Source organism: Halichoerus grypus, chromosome 2, assembly GCF_964656455.1.
Source record: "Halichoerus grypus chromosome 2, mHalGry1.hap1.1, whole genome shotgun sequence".
NCBI classification, from domain to species: Eukaryota; Metazoa; Chordata; class Mammalia; order Carnivora; family Phocidae; genus Halichoerus; species Halichoerus grypus.
This window is the reverse complement of record NC_135713.1, coordinates 168,667,097-168,685,981: the sequence shown is the minus strand read 5'-3', so window position 1 is coordinate 168,685,981 and position 18,885 is coordinate 168,667,097. Positions and strand designations below refer to the sequence as shown.

Sequence of the window (18,885 nt, the reverse complement as noted above, 5' to 3'; positions counted from 1 at the left end):
AGAAACCAATTCAAGAATATGAAGGAAGGACCAACATGATCCAAGGTCTGATCAGGGCTGAAAGAAGGACTTGAATTAAAAGGACTCGCTATATACCAAGCCTCTGAGATCACAAAGAAGGCTGCTATCATGAACAAAAACAAAGAGATCATGAGGGGCAGGGACTTTTGGAGAGAAAATGAAGTCCATTTTAGACATACTGAATATGAAGTGATGACAGGACATTCAAGGGGAAAGAGTACGTATGTTTGTCTGTATGTGTATACACTAAACCACATCAAAACTTACTCTGCCCCATATAATCTAAGTTTACTAGATATTTTCTCAAGTCATTGTTGTAGTTCCACAATTTGAGATGTTGGTTATGTATGTCACTGTTTCTATTGTCTGACCAATACCCCAGGTCTCCAAACTCATGTCATCAAATCAGTCTGTGGTACACAAATTTTTAGAGATTTTAATGCTGCAGGAAAAATACCATTCCATCTTCTTTTGAATGATACTATCATTCAAAAACACACTGCAGGCATATATAATGAGCATAAGGTCAAAAGGCACTGAGTGGAAAACCCTCCCTGCCCTGGAGGCGGGATTTGTCGTACAAAGCCTCCTGTCATGCCCGTGGCCAACTGCACAAGTTGGACTTTCTGGGTTTTTTTTTCTCCCCCCCCACCCCCCCGGGACATGTGCTTTAGTTGCAGCAGAAAGGAAATGTGTCATCTGTGGTTTGGTTTTAAAAGTGGAAAGCTAGCTGTACATATCCTTTTTTTTTTTTTTTAACTGCAGATTTACTTTAAGGTTCATATTCTCCAAGTCTATTCTGCTTTAAATTACTTGGAAGCTGTGCTTCAAGACAAGAAAAGAAGTGGCTTATTAAAATCAGGTTATAATCAGATTTTGACCAAGAATTTGTAAGGTAGGTCATATATATTCGGCTTTTGTTATGCCTTTTCACTTATAACTTTGTATGGACTAGTGTTCAAGGAAGTGCTTTCAAAGAGTACCTAAGAATCTTACTAACAAAGTAGAATCATAAGTGATTGAAAATGTATGCTGTTTTTTCTGTCCTATTAAGTAACATTTAAGTTAGAAATGGAAAGATTTATCATCAACAATAGTTTTTATCACGATTAGGAAGGATCTGAGTTTAGACTCCACAGTGAATTGAAAAGTTTTGTTATTTAAAAAGTCGAAAAAATAAAGTTTCATTACCAGTGCTTACGCATTATAAATTTTATTGAAAATGACCAGAGATAAAGAAAACTTTTGATAACATAACCTGGCCTCCATGGCATAAATTAGGAATGCAGAGACAGTCCTCTATTCTCAGGCATTTGAAGGGCCAGAGAAAGTCTCATTTTGTTAACAGTTTGTTTATTTGGGGATGACAGTACATCTGGCTGAAGACAATCAACAGCGGGCCTATTATCTACCCGGTGCGTGGTAAGCACTGCTAAAATGTGTATGAATACCATGATGTATACTACATTGTTGATGAACTAATGTGATAAGAATAACCCACTTTATTTTTTTTTTAAAGATTTTATTTATTTATTTAATTGACAGAGAGAGAGAGACAGCGTGAGGGGGAACACAAGTAGGGGGAGTGGGAGAGGGAGAAGCAGGCTTCCGGCTGAGCAGGGAGCCTGATGCGGGGCTTGATCCCAGGACCCCAGGATCATGACCTGAGCCGAAGGCAGTCGCTTAACCAACTGAGCCACCCAGGCGCCCCAGGAATAACCCACTTTAAATCATTTTAGCACTGAATGCAGAAATCTAGTCTAGTATGAAAGGATGGAAATTACTTGCTAATCCAATTTAAAGTATTTCTCTTTGTGAAAGAACCATAAGGTATACAAAGATTTATGTTATTCAACTTAAAAACTGAAGCTGAACACTATTATTATACAGAAGTCAGTGTGCAATATCTTTGTCTATTAAAGATCATAATCCAAAAAGTCATCTTAATTCTAGAACACATAATAAAGGTTTTTTCCTTTAGGAAATACTACTTCAGTGGCTAGTTTCCATTTAGCATTGTTTATTATAAGCTACTTTTGTTAGTATAACAACATATAACATTTGTTATTTTCAAATTTCTGTATATCAATAGCATACAAATTTTATCCAATGACATATAGCAACTATTTCTTTTTTTTTTTTTTTTTTTAAAGATTTTATTTATTTATTTGACAGAGAGAGAGACAGCTAGAGAGGGAACACAAGCAGGGGGAGTGGGGGAGGGAGAAGCAGGCTTCCCGCTGAGCAGGGAGCCTGATGCGGGGCTCGATCCCAGGACCCTGGGATCATGACCTGAGCCGAAGGCAGACGCTTAACGACTGAGCCACCCAGGCGCCCCAGCAACTATTTCTAATAAAACCTCGAAACTCAAAAAAAGCTTGACTAGCAGCAGCATCTGTCTTACTTGGGTGGTGATTAGAAACACAGGATCTCAGGTCCTTCCTAGACCTACAGAATCAGAATCCAATTAAAAAAAAAAGAAAAACAAAACAACAACAAGAAAAAGACTCCCATGCACATTCAAATTTGAGAAGAACTTCTTTAAAATAAGGTTCTTAAACAGGTAATTTCACTGAGTAAATCTCAGGAGAATAATCTAGTTTTGCTTCTGTTTAATGCTAACAATAAAATATTCTTACAAAAGTAGCTCAGATGAACAGAATATTACTATAAAAGAGTTCTATTTAAATCTTCAATCATAGGGTGGATAATGAGAATTAGAACAGACTTGTCCCCTTTTTGTACTGGCTTCCAAGGAGCTTGAAGCCAAAACTAAAATTAATCTTTTTTATTTATATGTTGAGACTTATGATCTGCCTTGATTTCCCACTTCCCATAGTCTAAATCCCCCCAAACCTGATGTTCTCTATTCTACTGTATAATTTATTTTAAAAAATTATGCCAAAACAGTGATACAAAAAAATGCTAGGCATAAATGATGATATCCTTTTTTCAGTTATCCAGTAACTTTGGTTTAACTTTTGAGATTATTCAGAAGAAATCTGGCATGGCTTTGCTTTTAGAAAGCCACAATAAGTCAGGGGATATACAGGTGAAAAGAGAGAACCACCACCATATGATTGCTTTCACAAATACGGGGAGTATATTTCTAAGTACCAGCTTTATTCTAAGCTTCAAGATAAACACCCAAGAAGAAAAAAGAACATCTTGAATTCCTATTTGAAATCCATTTTCCTTTGGTTGCTACACTTCCCCTTTCTCAACCCCAAAACAAAAACCAAAAAAGCCATTTGTGTTTTCTTTTCATACATGAAGCAAAATGCTCAAGGCCACATTTCTCTTTTACTATAAAGATCGGTGACACATTTGTTAGAGGGTGGGGAGTTTCTGCAAGAAAGATCCTTAAATGGTTGGGAGCAAAAAAAAAAAAAAAAAAAGAAGGAATCAAAAAAACAAAGCAGAAGTATCTGACTCAAAGCTGAAGTTTAGTATGCTTGGGAGGGAGAAAACTATATAAAACCACGGGATTCAGTTTAAAATGATTCACAGTTATTCATAATGCTAACCTCTAGCATTTGAAAGAATACAGAAATTAAATTGTTTCTTTATACACAGCCTGACAGAAAAAAAGTCAGTTAGAAGGAATTCAAACAGGATAGCAAATATTAGGCATGAGTTTGTAGCTCACTTGTAAGGTATCAGCTGTCCATCTTTTAACTACAATCACAACAACCAGGAACCATTATTCTTTCCCAAATTAATAAATTATACTGCTATCCCAACAGATTTCCAGCATATTCATGGACATGGAGCACACAGGACTTTACCTGCATCTTGCCCTTCTGACGACAACAGTTTTTTCTTGGTCTCCTGGAATAAACGCAAACTATACCCATCTGTGGGCTAACAGTACTACTGTCTGGGATCCAGATATTCAAAATAAGCCGGGCAGAAACCAAAATGAAAACATTAACACAAACCCTACAACTTCTACAGTAGATAAAAGAGGTAACTCTATAAACAGGACTGAAATAGCAACATCATCTCAGGTCACATCTCTAACTCCTATAACGGAACTGGAGCTTTATATACCTTCTGTCGTCAGGAACAGTTCTCCAACAGTACAGAGCACGGAAAACACAACCAAAGGTCACCGTGAAATTTTCAAAAAAGAGGTCTGTGAGGAAAACAACAACAAAATGGCTATGCTAATTTGCTTCGTTATAATTGCAGTGCTTTTTCTTATCTGCACCCTTTTATTTCTATCAACTGTAGTTCTGGCAAACAAAGTCTCATCTCTCAGACGATCAAAACAAGTAGGCAAGCGTCAGCCTAGAAGCAACGGTGATTTTCTGGCAAGCAGTGGTCTCTGGCCTGCTGAATCAGACACTTGGAAAAGAGCACAACAGCTCACAGGGCCCAACCTAATGATGCAATCTACTGGAACACTCATAGCTACAAGGGAAAGAAAAGATGAAGGAGGAACTGAAAAACTCACTAACTAACAGGCGCTTTAGTCAAGAAAAATGCAAAGGAGCAATGAGAAAGTTTATGAAGTAAAAAAATGAAATCAGTTTGATATTTAATGCCAACATGTTGGTTTGGTGGTCTAAAATTTGTTGACATGGCAGCCCTGCAATTTAGAATCCAGCAGGTGAGAAGGGGAGAAGTTTGCCCACCTTCTCAATTACTTAAACTGTGCACTTTTGTCCTGACACTGAGTATTTTAAAAAGCAAATAACCAAACACCTGAGAATGTGGGGAAGGTTTTAAAGACGAGTTGAAGAAACTGACTAATGGGAGGCAGAAAGGGACAATTAAATAAATATTTCCTGTTCAGCAACAATAGTTAGATGATCTTTGTCTGAATGTAACTGAACTTTGAAGAGTTTTAGTGTGTCCTTAGAGGCAAGTATATGCTTCAGCATCTAACAGAAGCCAAATTCCTAGTGCGTAGAGTTGAACTGCAGTTTAATGGTACCTTTGCCAAACGTGACAGAATCTGGACCAGCTCATATATCAGCACAGCTAATTTTATGCCAGATGTTTTCATCTTTACATATGGCACACAGAAGAAAGTGTTTTTCTACTATAAATATTTAATTAAAACTTTTAATTTTGTATAATGAATTAAGACTCATTAGAATAAAACTGACTACATATAATTGTATTCCGTTTATTATCTTAGGCAACACACTGTAAAGATCAATAAGAAATAGAGCTTAACTGAAACAGATGAGATTGTAACCACAACAGAAGGCCAAGTGTAAATGTAAAGCACATCTTACTGTTTAAATGCAATGTACCTCTACTCTATAAATACTGCTTATTGGAATATTTATAGCAAATATCCAAAGGGTGACTAATTTTCTGACTTCAAGGGTGCCAAGTGGCCTAATAAACGATCAGTTTTACTTTTTTTTACTATCTAATGTGACATGAGCAAAGGAAAGATGTGTATATGTTTGCTCTCATCTGGAAAACAGGATACTCCAGGTCACTGTTTAACCTTTCAAGAAACTGGGTTCAAGTAAAATAATGACTTACACTTAAATCAAGACTTCCACCTTCAGTTAAATATATTACAAAAGTTGGTCTGAGAGACTTTCCAACTATCTACTAAAATTGATCCAGGGCATACTAATTAAAGACCAAGCTACATTTAAAAATTCTCATGCCTTATTGAGCATTTATTTTGGGCAATATGCTATCCATTTAAGAAAAAATTTTATATATTTTTTTCCAAATATGATCACAATCTTACCCTCCCTTCTAGGTTCGTGATTTTCAACCTGATTGTGCATCAGAATCATCTGAAGAGTTTTTAAAGCTAGCCAATACCTAATTCCCACTCTCTCTTTCTGATTCAGCTGGAATGGGGTAACCTCCAAGCACTGGTAATTTCTGCATTAATTCCCTAGGTGATACTACTGGTCTTGGTCATCAAAATCACTTCTTACGGGCACCATGGCTTCAAAGATCTAGGTTGTATCTTAAAAAGGGAGGGAAAAACCAAAGCATCAATTTTATGATCAATTTATTACCAATCTGTTAAAAAAATAAATAAATTATAACTATATTATTCCAGATAAAGCTAAATGTCAAAAAAGTAAAAAGGGAAGAGAACACTCATGCCAATCATGGTGACATCAGGTCATCTTTTGAGGGGTAAAAAGGACCAGACTGGCAATGAAACTGGGCAGAGCTCCCATCTTGTATAAATTAAAAATTTGAGATTGTGTACTAGAACAAATAGTGTTACACAAAGCACTCATTGAGTCAAGTGACATATATACTTGTCCGAGGAAATTAAAACAAACTAGTGTCCTTTAAAAAAATAAGACATTAACTAGGTAAGTACTTTCATATTCAACATACAGGTCAACCATTTTCTGACAAAAAAAGATAAAGCTCCTATTGCAGGAATATTTAAAATTCATCACTCACTAATTAACACCCTCAGAATGATGCTATCCAATGACAGTTCATGAACAAACAGAAGTGGCTCCTTTTCAGACTTGACAGTGTTTAAACACGATAGATTAAGATACATTTTGAGTTCAAAATTTAAAAGTTATTTTTGAAAAAAGAACACTTTTGTTTTCTACCCCAGGTGTTATGGTCCACATACTCAATTCAGGGATTTTAAAATAGTGAATCAAAAGTTCACAGTGTTTTGATTATATTCTGCTTTATAGTAGGACCCCTTAAAAACAAAAACTATTCCTTTTGTGCCAAGTTATAAGTACCTTGATGTTAAGAACTAGGTCTCAACAGTCCATGATCCTCTGTAGTGATCAGGGAAAAGCAGGGCATGGCTTAATACTTACCGTTATCTACTCTAACAGGTGCTATGCTTGCTAGGCACTTTACATTTATTCAATCCCATAACAAATTTATAAATTAGGAATTATGACCTCCATTTCTCAGATGAGGAAAGAGGCTAGAAGGTGACTTGCCCAAAGAAATTTTTATTCAGACTGACTCATTCTCTTTTCAATATACTTGGCTTAACTTATTTAAATCATGATTCCCAATTTATTTTACCTTCCACTGAGAAGTACCTACTTTGTGGGTAATCAAAGAGTTGTGCACTGAAACTCCAAAATCATTTAGTAAAGTACTCGGTCCAAAAAATTGAATTATACTTTTACCTGGGTTTTGTCTAAATTATGTACAAGGAAATAATGTTAACATTTACTGGCTTCCTACTGTGTGTGAGGCATTTATACATGTTATCTTATTTAATCTTCAAAATAACTAAGAGAAATATTCCTCCAGAGGAGGAAATGATGACTCAGAAGTACAGCAACTTGCCTAAGGTGATCGAGTAAACAGAACATATCATTCGCTTCTTACGAAAAGAAATCTCACTTTGGGTAATAACCCAACCGGCAGTTTTTCCTTAGAATATGTAAGTTCCCCTCTAAAGTTCTATGCTAAGTATTTAAATTATATAATCACATTACTAGAGAGTCTCAAATATTCACTTACCAACATTAATTAAAAGCATTCAAATCATAAAGCTGCAAACTGTGTTTCAAAATAAGTTCTGTTAAAGTAGTGCATTTCTTAGTCATTTTGTGGCTTATTGCACTTCCGGAACCAACTATCGATAAACTTCCTTTTTTTCTACAGAAAGCATTTCAGTTTGCTACAGGACCATTTTTAATCTGAACTGAACCACCCCTTTTGCTTTCTTAGCCAAATCACCAAAATGTCCAGATAGAACAAGAACTCAGCATTCTGCAAAAAGAAGTTAACAGCTGAGGTAAGAAAATTTTCACACAGGCAATCTGGTTTGATCTTAATTTTATATAAAATTTATTTTTAAAACTAAAATGTTGTTAGTGTTTTAAATTTAAACTCTGCTAGTCTAAAGATGTCTATAACAGGTTTTGTAATTTGGTTGCATGGAATTAAAAAATATTCAATGTTGAGCTTGCCTTGAAGAAAAATTTTCAGCTAGGTTTGTATAATATAGCCCTTTTAAGTTTATTCAATCACAATGGTTAGTTAGCCTTAGTTCTGTAATTAAAGGAAATAAACTATAACCCTGGTGGATAAAGCTAAAGGATACAAGTAAAACTAGAATCCATGGGATATGACTGAATTTACAATCCCCAAATACCAGCTGTTAAAAATTCTAACTTGCTTTCTATAAAATTTTCCTATACATAATCCATAGATTTAAATTATTTTTAATCCCCTTTAGTTTCTATGGTAAAAATGGTCACCTTCACTTAATTTAAAAAAGAAACCAAAGGAGATTAGATGAGGTACTCAATTATCATTATTACATATGCTTTGTTTTTTACACAAATAGAATTTTATATTTAAGTAATAATAGGAAAATATTATGGCTCATTTTTAAAGTTTACTAAGACAAAACTGTTATGATAAAATGTGTGTACATATATTCATATCATCTACATATTTATGCAATACATTACTATCTGAGCTGTTGGTAAACAGTATAAAATAGATATGGGAAAAAAACACTCACAGGATAAATAATATAAAATTGCTAATATGCATGCAACATGCCTACTCTGTGAGTAAACTGGGCAGCTACAAAGTAAACATCCTCCAAATAAAAACTGCAAAGGGTTTAGTTTACGTAGACTTGTAATATCACAGAATATAAACTCATAGTGGGTGATATTCTATTTCAACATTTCATAAATATTTATGACTTTCCCTTACAGAAGTCCACTTTGGATTTTTTCTAAGTAACTATTACATAAGTTAGAATATAAAGATTTTTATCTTTTTAGATAAGACTTATCTCTATATATTTTTAAAGGGTCAGTTCAAAATTTAGAGTGTAATAGTACCTTTGTTTTTCAAGTAATTCCTATATAACTCTACTTAGAAGAAAATTATGAATTCTGAATAAGTTCAAATTTGTTAAATATAAATCTGATGCCTTTCAATGTCCGATCTTTAAAAGTCATCTCAAATATACATATATATATATATGTATTAGCTCAAATATAGCTTATAGGTTAACCATTTAAAACTCTCATAAATATTTTCATAGAATCAGAGGCATAACCTGGTTTTCTGGTAGTTTTTTTTTCCTACTCCTTACTCAAGACTGCCTCCAAAAGTTATTTACGTACCTGTTTCCAGAGAGCTCACATCTCCTTCCTTAAGCATTCCTGCTTCATACTTTTACTATGAAAGTCAGTGACATATAACAGAAGGAAAGGACTCTGGGATACGATTGACATGATTTCTTTATCACTGCCTCTACTTACAACTCTGACACTGGCAAGTTACCCCACATCTCTGTGTCTCAGTCTCTTTATCTGTAAGATGAAGGTAACACTACCCTGCTTGTTAAAATAGGATAGTACCTAACATTAAGTGGGTACTCAGTAAATGGTAGCTATTATTATTAAGTCTCCAAATACTTCCTATTAGAGTTCAAGGTTAATCTCCCTTTCTACTCCTACTCAAGATACAAAATTGCTGTTTTCCTCTTTTTATGATTTAATAATTTAACCAGTTGGAGATACAATATGACTAAATTTTAATCTATTCTATCTATATTGTAACTTATTAAATGAAAGTAGTAATAATATCAAAGTCCTAATCACTCATGTATTATTTTTTATACTGTTACCTATACTTACCTTTTTATTTAGGATATGCTCTCCAAATCTCCTTGATTCTCTTTAAATGACATTTCTTATCATATCCAACTTAACAGAATCAATTTTAACTGTACTCTTTATGTACTTATGCATCATATTTATGAGAACATGTCTAATACATGAGGACTCCTACCTTCACTGTAACTGACTGTAAGATGCTTAGTTAAAACACAGCTGATGTTTTCCTTCCTCTTTTAAAACCTTTTTAGGCGCGCCTGGGTGGCTCAGTCATTAAGCGTCTGCCTTCGACTCAGGTCATGATCCCAGGGTCCTGGGATGGAGCCCCGCATCGGGCTCCCTGCTCAGCAGGAAGCCTGCTTCTCCCTCTCCCACTCCCCCTGCTTGTGTTCCCTCTTTTGCTATCTCTCTCTCTGTCAAATAAATAAAATCTTAAAAACAAAAACAAAAAAACCACACCTTTTTAAATATTCAGGAAAAGCCAAAGGACCAAAATCACAGATTTAGACCTCAAAGTGACAACCTATAATAATGAGCAAGATACTGCCATATGAAGGTAGACAAATGTGGGATTTGCCTTAGCAGCAGACTAAGGGATTTCTAGAATAATGCCATATAGAATGCATGGGTTCTTTAGAATAATTAGCAGTTATGTTCTGAATAGTGCCAGGAAAAAATTAAAAAAAGAGAATCTTAAGAATACTTAGAACAGATAGGAGAACTTGAAACGAAAGCCTAGTGAGTTTGAGAAGACGGGTGAGTCAAGTCCTCCATCGTGGGAAGACGGTTCCTCCTTGCTGCTTCCCGGTGTCCACAAATCCAAACCAGTGACAGAGAGCAGCACTTCACACTTTCTTCCATCTACTTCAATCTTCTCCTCCAACTTCTAATTTTGCCCATCTACCCTAATTTCTTGCTAATTACATAACTACCACTTCTTCAGCTTTTTCCTAATTTTTCAATACCTTCTCTAACCCACTGACCTTCCCCTTCCCTTTTCCATATATTTGCTGCCTCCTATAATTTCTGCTTTATTTTTCTCTTTTGTGTTATTTTTTATTTCTTTGCACTCGCTTTTCATTTTATCTTATCTGACATTTTCTCCTTTTTACATTCCCCCCATATGGTTCTTTGTTTTTACCTTCTCTCCCTGAAGAAGCAATGTTGGTACTTCAGGTACACAAGGTTTATATATTTAAAAGAATACATATGTTATATAACTTTCTGCACTGCCAGTAACACTGGCCTCACTTCTCTGAGTTAGAAAAAGTCAGTTTCTTCACTATTATGCCCCCTATTTATTCCTATGTTAAATCCTGCTCTTTCTTTTCTGGACTGTTCTGATTTGCTGTAGTAGAAAGCTAACAAAGATTCTAGCATTCTGATGTAGCAGACCCTAGGAGGGTAGACGGCTAACTGAAGAGTGGGAAGAAGAGATAGGATAGGTAAAACATGGAATTTGGTTTTGATATTGTTGTAACCATTAAATGACAAGTAGAAAAATCTCATATACTGAAGGTTTTATGATCTTCCTATTGACAAAAGAGCCTATGAACCTACCAAAACTGATCTTACAAACTAAAATGGTTTATAATTATGTTCCTGTTCAGGGTCTTTCCTTCTCTAGTGCCTTTTTTAGCGAATTGAAAAGAGGAACTGTGTGGGGGTTTTTTTTGTTTTTTGTTTTTTTAATTTTAAGCGAAGTCACAAAAGAGGAAACATTTCTGGCTAAAGACAATTCATGGCCTATATTTTCTGTTGCTTTGGATGGCATTTTTAAAAAACTAAAGTGAAACTCTGAAGAATAACTTTTGGGGGTGGTGGAAATCCATAAGAATAGCAAGTGGGAACTGCACATGGATAACCATCTAGAGATGATTCAAATCCCCACATTTATGCCAAAAGTTTCGATTTTTTCCCCTATGAAACCTTTTACAAAATGGATAGCAAGCATAATTTAATAACAGATTTCATCTTCTCTGCTTACATTCTGGCAAAAGTGAGTAAGTGAATAGTGAAAAACAGTGAAAAAGTGAAATGGAAAGGAACCATGAAGCCAATACATTTGGCTTCATGGTTTCCTGAGCTCCTAACATATATGGCACTTAGCTGTAAAGGAATCAAAACCCCTGAGGCAGTTTAGGGAGTAGAAAGAGCACATGCTTGTCAATCAGATGATCCTGGGTACAAATTCCTAATCTGTGATATAATATATATAAAGGTGATAGAACACTAGGCAAACTTTTTTTTTTTTTTTTTAATTTTATTTGATAGAGAAAGAGAGCACAAGCAGGGAGAGCGGCAGGCAGAGGGTGAAGCAGGTTCCCAGCTGAGCAGGGAGCCTGATGCGGGGCTCGATCCCAGGACCCTGGGATCATGACCTGAATCGAAGGCAGACCCTTAACTGACAGCGCCACCCAGGCGCCCTAGGCAAACTCTTAATGCAAGTGAACTTGTCTCTTTATCTGTAAGTCAAGGATTCCTCCATCTTCCTCATAGTCATTTAAAGGTTAAATGAAGTAAAATTATGTAAAACACTGGGGATAGTACAGTACAGAATATGTTCTAGATAAGCTTTTTCTTTTCTGCTTTCTTCAAGGTTCTTTGAATGGGTGGGGATAATAAAAAGAAAATGTGCAAAGTTAAAAGTAATTTAAAAATGACACAATTATTTAAGAGAATAAAGGTGTGAGTACGGTAGGACCATGAATAATTATCTAAGGAACCATAAAGACAACAAGAACTAGGAGGGTTCAGGGAATGGCTGAACTCTCTAGGCTATGGTCAGTCACAGAGAACTTGATTTAAGAAGGGGAATTTAAGCTGAGGTCTGACCAATGAGGACCGGTTCAGACAAGAAAAGAGGATGAGTTTGGGGGTGGAGAACACGCTCTAAGAGGGTGAGAAACAGTGTAATTAGAAGTGTCTATTTAGGGGAAAAAGCATGTGTCTAGAAAGTACTTAAGATGGGAAGAGGTGCATTTGGCTGAATGAGAAGTTTCAGTCTTGAGAAATGAGTCAGGATTGGTAAACACAAGCCAGAAGGAAGAAAACTCAGTTTAGAATTTTTATCTTGACAGCAACAGGGAATCCATAAATAAGGGAGCAGTAACTTGACTATAAATGCTTTCAGAAGATTAATTCATCAGCAGTGTGCAGGAAAGTTTAAAGGAGAAAAAATTTAAATTTAGGCCTGAAGTATTAGAAAGAAAAAAGAAAATAAAAAGGAAGAGACCATACAGGGGGAATAAATCACATGCCCTCTCCTGAAACAGAGTAATTTACCATCACTGTGTACCAAGTGGTAGAGGAGTAAGCAATGAAAACTACTCAAATATGCTGAAGTCTATTTATTTGCAAAACTTGAGGGTGTTCCTCTTCTGTTATTGTACTTTGCACAGAACATCAAATCTCTCTCACATTGGACTAGGAATCCTAGAAAAACTATAGTTTCTAATCATATTTACCAGGATCTAACACCCTGAGATGTTCCTTTCCCTAAGAAATAACCAACCTAACGTTAATAACCAAATAGTTACCATTGTGTTTAACAGTATATTACACTTAGAGCTGAAAATTGTCTTAGTGTAACTCCTCACTTTAGAGAGAAGGCAGTTGAGAACAGGAGAGATGAAATGACTAGTTCTCGACTCATGTGCATCGTTACACGTTCGAAGTAGAACTGGAACTTACTCCTCACGTTTTAGCATCTACCACATCCCACAAAAAGCCCTGCCTGCCAAACTTACATATGTGCCTTCTCTTCCCATGTCCATATGTTGTTCCCCTGACTGCAATACTTTAGTTGCTCAATTCCTTCTTACAGACCTTTCAAGACTCAGTTCAAGTTTTACTTCTCTGAGAAACCCTCCCTGAAAGCTTCCCAAGCTGCAATGGTTCCTATGTGCATCTCTTGCATACCTTTAGGAGAAAACTTATTAAATTATTATAATTATTTATTGCTTGTTTCCACCACTAGAAACTTTTTTGGGGGATGTATCTCTTAAACCTAGAACAGGCCTGACACAAAGATAGTGTTAATCAATAAATGAATGAAAGCAGCAGTGGGACAACTTTACCAACTGGACAGAACTGACTCAACCAGATTCAAAGATCACTTAGGATTCTGAGTTGAACTGACTCCTTTAAGACTATGAGATCCTAGGGGAGCCTGGGTAGCTCAGCTGGTTAAGCGTCAGACTCTTGATATCACCTCAGGTTGTGATCTCAGGGTCAGGAGATCAAGCCCCACACTGAGCTCCACATCTGGCTCTGCGCTCAGCACATAGTCTGCTTGAGATTCTCTCTCTCTCCTTCTGCCCCTCGCCCCTCCCCCTACTCATGGCTCAAAATATATAAATTCTTTAAAAAAAAAAAGAGTAAGAGATCCTAACATAAAGACACAGTGCTAGACTGATGATGCTGTAGAGATTACTAACACAATAGACTCTCTGCATAAAAAACTTTAACAAAGGTAGCACCATATGAAAATAAAGAGAGGAGTCAGTTTTGACATGAAGATGAATTCTGTTTTAAATATGTTAAATTTGCTGACAGTAGGATATATAACATGGAAATGTCCACCAAGAAGTCATGTAAATGGAATGGAATTAAGGAGATTTAGGCTGGATGTGCAGGTTTGGGAGTTATGGCATACAGGTGAGAGCTGAAATTTTATAGAATCAGGATCAGAGAAAAGTAGCTAAGAGTGAGGACTGAATATCAAGTACCCATATTTAAGAAGAGAAAAACAGGAGCTAGTGAGATTAACATGAAAGGAAGACTATAACAAAGAGCTACTTGAATAGTAGTGAAGGCATAGTCAATAGCATCGAATGTGATCAAGAGAGGGAGAAAAAAAAGAGAGAATAAAGACAAGACTGTTGGATTAGGTAATAGATGATTACTGGTGTCCTTCAAAGCAACAGGATCAGTGTATTTCTAATAGTAAGGAAGAAAAGAATAGAGAGCATATGGAACCAGCATCAAGAGCCTATGTATTTCACAAGTATGACTGTAAAATGGATTGTAATGTAAAGAAGCTGGGGTGGGGGGGCGCCTGGGTGGCTCATTCGTTAAGAGTCTGCCTTCGGCTCAGGTCATGATCCCAGGACCCTGGGATCAAGCCCCGCATCGGGCTCCCTGCTTCTCCCTCTCCCAGTCCCCCTGCTTGTGTTCTCTCTCTCGCTGTGTCTGTCTCTGTCAAATAAATAAAATCTTTAAAAAAAAAAAAAAAAAAAAAAAGAAGCTAGGGGGGCAGCAGGGCCAAGTACAGATCTTATGAAAGAATTAAGAGAGGGCGCCTGGGTGGCTCAGTTGGTTAAGCGACTGCCTTCGGCTCAGGTCATGATCCTGGAGTCCCGGGATCGAGTCCCGCATCGGGCTCCCTGCTCAGCAGGGAGTCTGCTTCTCCCTCTCCCGCTCCCCCCTCTTGTGCTCTCTCTCTCAAATAAATAAATAAAATCTTTAAAAAAAAAAAAAAAAAAAGAATTAAGAGAGACTATTGCCTATGAAGTCCAAATGTTGTATGGTTAAGTTAGAATATATTCAAGAGTTATTTACACTACAGTGTATCAAGTCTAAATTAGAAACAATACTTAGTAAGTACCTACCTACTTTGCCAGACACCAAATAATACCTATCTTTTTTTCTTCATTACAAAACCACCGGTAGAGTGGAAACATTCTGAAATGGATCCCAAATATTTCATCTTAATTTTGTTTTGTGGACACATCAGTGATACATTTTCCTCAGAGACAGAAGCAGTTACAACAGAGAAGCAACCACAGCCTACTTTATTTAGATCATCAAGGCCACATAACTCAGCTAATTCTCAAAACACAACAGAGAATCCTATGAGTCAACCAACACAATTCAACCATGTTTCTCCTGTACAACCAATACCAACTGCCAAAGTTGCTGCTGAACAAACAATACCAACTGCCAAAGTTGCTGCTGGACAAACAACACCAGCTGCCTATGCTTCTCCTGAAAAACCAGCAGCACACACTTCTGCTGGGCAACCACTTGCCTATAACGTCACCAGACAACCAACACCAATGGCCAACACCTCCTCCCAACAAACAGCAGTACCCATGTTTACAGTTACCCATGCTGGACAACTACCACCATCTACCCATACTTCTACCAAACAACTGCCACCATTTGTCTATACTTCCACTCAACAACCATCATTTGTCCATACCCCTTCTAGAAAACCAGTATCACCAACTGTTCATAATCCATCTATACGACCAACACCAAGTGCCAGAAGCTCACCTAGGATTACTCCAGGATTCATCCTAGAAATGACCAGTAGCAAAAATATCTCACATGAAACCAATTCTAATTCAGTAGCTGCCATATTAATTGGCATAATTCTGACTTCTCTGCTGATATCTATAATCATAATTGTACTATGGAAATGCTTGAGAAAACCAGTTTTAAATGATCAGAATTGGGCAGGCAGGTCTCCATTTGCTGATGGTGAAACCCCCGACATATATATGGATAACATTAGAGAAAATGAAGTACCCACAAAACGGACATCAATTGTTTCACTTATGCCCTGGAAACCAAACAAAAGCACACTCTTAGCAGATGATTTGGAAATTAAGTTATTTGAATCAAATGAACACACTGAAGATTCCAACAACCCCAAAACAGAGAAAATAAAAGATCAAGTAAATGGTACATCAGAGGAGAGTCCTGGTGGATCAACGATTGGCACTGCAGTTTCTTCTTCAGATGATGCCGATCTGCTTCCACCACCTCCCCCACTTCTTGATTTGGAAGAACAGGAGAGTAACCAATGTGACAAACCCACAGTGACAATTCCATCTCCTCTTCCAAATGATTCCACCAATCTCCCGCCATCTCTGGACTGTCTCAATCAAGTCTGTGAAGATCACAATTCTGAGTTCGAACAAAGATTTCCACCTCCACCTGACTTATTTAACTTGCCCCTGGCACCAGGAGACTGCATGAAAAACCAGGCAGATTCCAACAATGAGATCCAGTGTCAGGAGTTCTCTATTCCTTCTAATTCGGATCAAGATCACAGTGAATACTTGCCGCCCCCACCTGAAGAACTGTTATAAATATCATAACTTGCTTTTTAGCTGATTTTCCATCTTTCTTATGGAACTCCTTCTTTTGTTTTTCTTCCTGTGATGATGGCAACTGGTAGCCAGTTTTGATTTTTATTCAGGAACTGCCTGAAATCTGCTCAAAGCCCACGTGCATAAGTGGAACTTACTTTTAAAAAATGATGTAACAGTGATCTATTCACTGGCTGTTGTACCTAACTTTAATGTATAGTACATTTTACATATGTATGTAAATAACTTAACCATTTTGGAAACAGGCAATCTACATACACTTAATATCACCTAATAGATTTTTTTCCCCCTGAAAAGCTATGTATAAAGTTACCTTGAATAAATAACATTTTGTTTTTCCATTTCAAAGTTTGAGGTGGGGGGGGAATGAGAAATGAAATACATGTTCCAAGTTTTAAACAAAACTCCAAATTTTAAATTAATACCTCAAATATTCTAAGTTTGTGGAGATGAGAAACTAAAATGCATGTTTGAGAATACAAAAATTTCCTTTTAGCTCTCATTGGAAACAGTAAAGCAAATCTGTTAAAACATCAAATTGGGGGGGGGGTGTTGGATTGGGGATATCTACTCTGAAAAAATAGAAGCATGCACCATAAACTGTAGACATTTTCCCATCTTGTTGGGAGAGCACAATTTTTAAAATTAGCCTCTGTAAAGAATTTATTCTTTCTATGGCTCAAGCACCCAAACAAAAGAAATCTTATAAAGGAAAACAAAACAAAACCACATACACTAAACCACACCTCTATGGCTTCATTCCAAATTTGAATGATTTTTCCAAGAAAAACAGACTGTATCAAATACAGATGGTTCTCAACTTTCTTTCTTTTTTTTTTTTTTAATTTTATTATGTTATGTTAGTCACCATACAATACATCACTGGTTTTTGATGTGGTGATCCACGATCCATTGTTTTCGTATTAACACCCAGTGCTCCATGCACTACGTGCCCTCCTTAATACCCAACACCGGGCTAACCAATCCCTCCCTCCTCCCTCCCCTCTAAAACCCTGTTTGTTTCTCAGAGTCCATAGTCTCTCATGGTTCATCTCTCCCTCCAATTCCCCCCCCATTTTTTGCCTTCCTTCTCCTAATGTGCTCCATGCTATTCCTTATGTTCCACAAATAAGTGAAACCATATGATAATTGACTTTCTCCGCTTGACTTATTTCACCTAGCATAATCTCCTCCAGTCCGTCCATGTTGATGTAAAAGTTGGGTATTCATCTTTTCTGATGGCTAAGTAATATTCCATTGTATATATGGACCACATCTTCTTTTTCCATTCATCTGCTGAAGGGCATATCTCGGCTCTTTCCACAGTTTGGCTATTGCGGACATTGCTGCTATGAACATTGGGGTGCATATGGCCCTTCTTTTCACTACATCTGTGTCTTTCGGGTAAATACCCAGTAGTGCAATTGCTGGGTCACAGGGTAGCTCTATTTTTAAATTTTTGAGGAACCTCCACACAGTTTTCCAAAGTGGCTGTACCAACTTGCATTCCCACCAACAGGGTAAGAGGGTTCCCCTTTCTCCACAACCTCTCCAACATTTGTTGTTTCTTTCCCTGTCCATTTTGGCCATTCTACCTGGTGTAAGGTGGTATCTCAATGTGGTTTTGATTTGGATTTCCCTGATGGCTAATGATGATGAACATTTTTTCATGTGTCTGTTAGCCATTTGTATGTCTTCTTCAGAGAAGTGTCTTTTCATATCTTCTGCCCACTTTTTGACTTGATTATTTGTTTTTTGGGTGTTGAGTTTGAGAAGTTCTTTATAGATCTTGGATACCAGCCCTTTATCTGTAGTGTCATTTGCAAATATCTTCTCCCATTCTGTGGGTTGCCTCTTTGTTTTGTTGACTGTTTCCTTTACTGTGCAGAAGCTTTTTATCTTGATGAAGTCCCAAAAGTTCATTTTTGCTTTTGTTTCACTAGCTTTTGGAGATGTATCTTGAAAGAAGTTGCTGTGGCCGATGTCAAAGAGGTTACTGCCTATGTTCTCCTCTAGGATTTTGATGGATTCCTGTCTCACATTGAGGTCTTTCATCCACTTTGAGTTTATCTTTGTGAATGGTGTTAAAGAATGGTCGAGTTTCATTCTTCTGCATGTGGCTGTCCAATTTTCCCAGCACCATTTATTGAAGAGACTGTCTT

At 36.7% G+C, this 18,885-nt stretch overlaps 3 protein-coding genes across 10 annotated transcripts in view; 2 read left to right on the top strand and 1 right to left on the bottom strand.

Moving 5' to 3' along the window:
- Positions 1-18,885, bottom strand: part of NF1 (neurofibromin 1) — a 282,567-nt gene that overhangs the window by 46,637 nt on the left and 217,045 nt on the right. The gene's annotated exons all lie outside the window — the stretch shown is intronic.
- EVI2A (ecotropic viral integration site 2A) lies at positions 705-5,653 on the top strand. Its single transcript, XM_036087366.2, has 2 exons — positions 705-916; positions 3,768-5,653. The coding sequence occupies exon 2, from the start codon at positions 3,783-3,785 to the stop codon at positions 4,485-4,487; it is 705 nt and encodes a 234-aa protein (XP_035943259.1). The 5' UTR covers positions 705-916; positions 3,768-3,782; the 3' UTR covers positions 4,488-5,653.
- Positions 7,626-17,064, top strand: EVI2B (ecotropic viral integration site 2B). Its single transcript, XM_036087364.2, has 2 exons — positions 7,626-7,753; positions 15,276-17,064. The coding sequence occupies exon 2, from the start codon at positions 15,293-15,295 to the stop codon at positions 16,700-16,702; it is 1,410 nt and encodes a 469-aa protein (XP_035943257.2). The 5' UTR covers positions 7,626-7,753; positions 15,276-15,292; the 3' UTR covers positions 16,703-17,064.

Coding starts and splice junctions, on each gene's coding strand:
- EVI2A (XM_036087366.2), top strand. CDS start 3,783: ATGGACATGGAGCACACAGGACTTTACCTGCATCTTGCCCTTCTGACG.
- EVI2B (XM_036087364.2), top strand. CDS start 15,293: ATGGATCCCAAATATTTCATCTTAATTTTGTTTTGTGGACACATCAGT.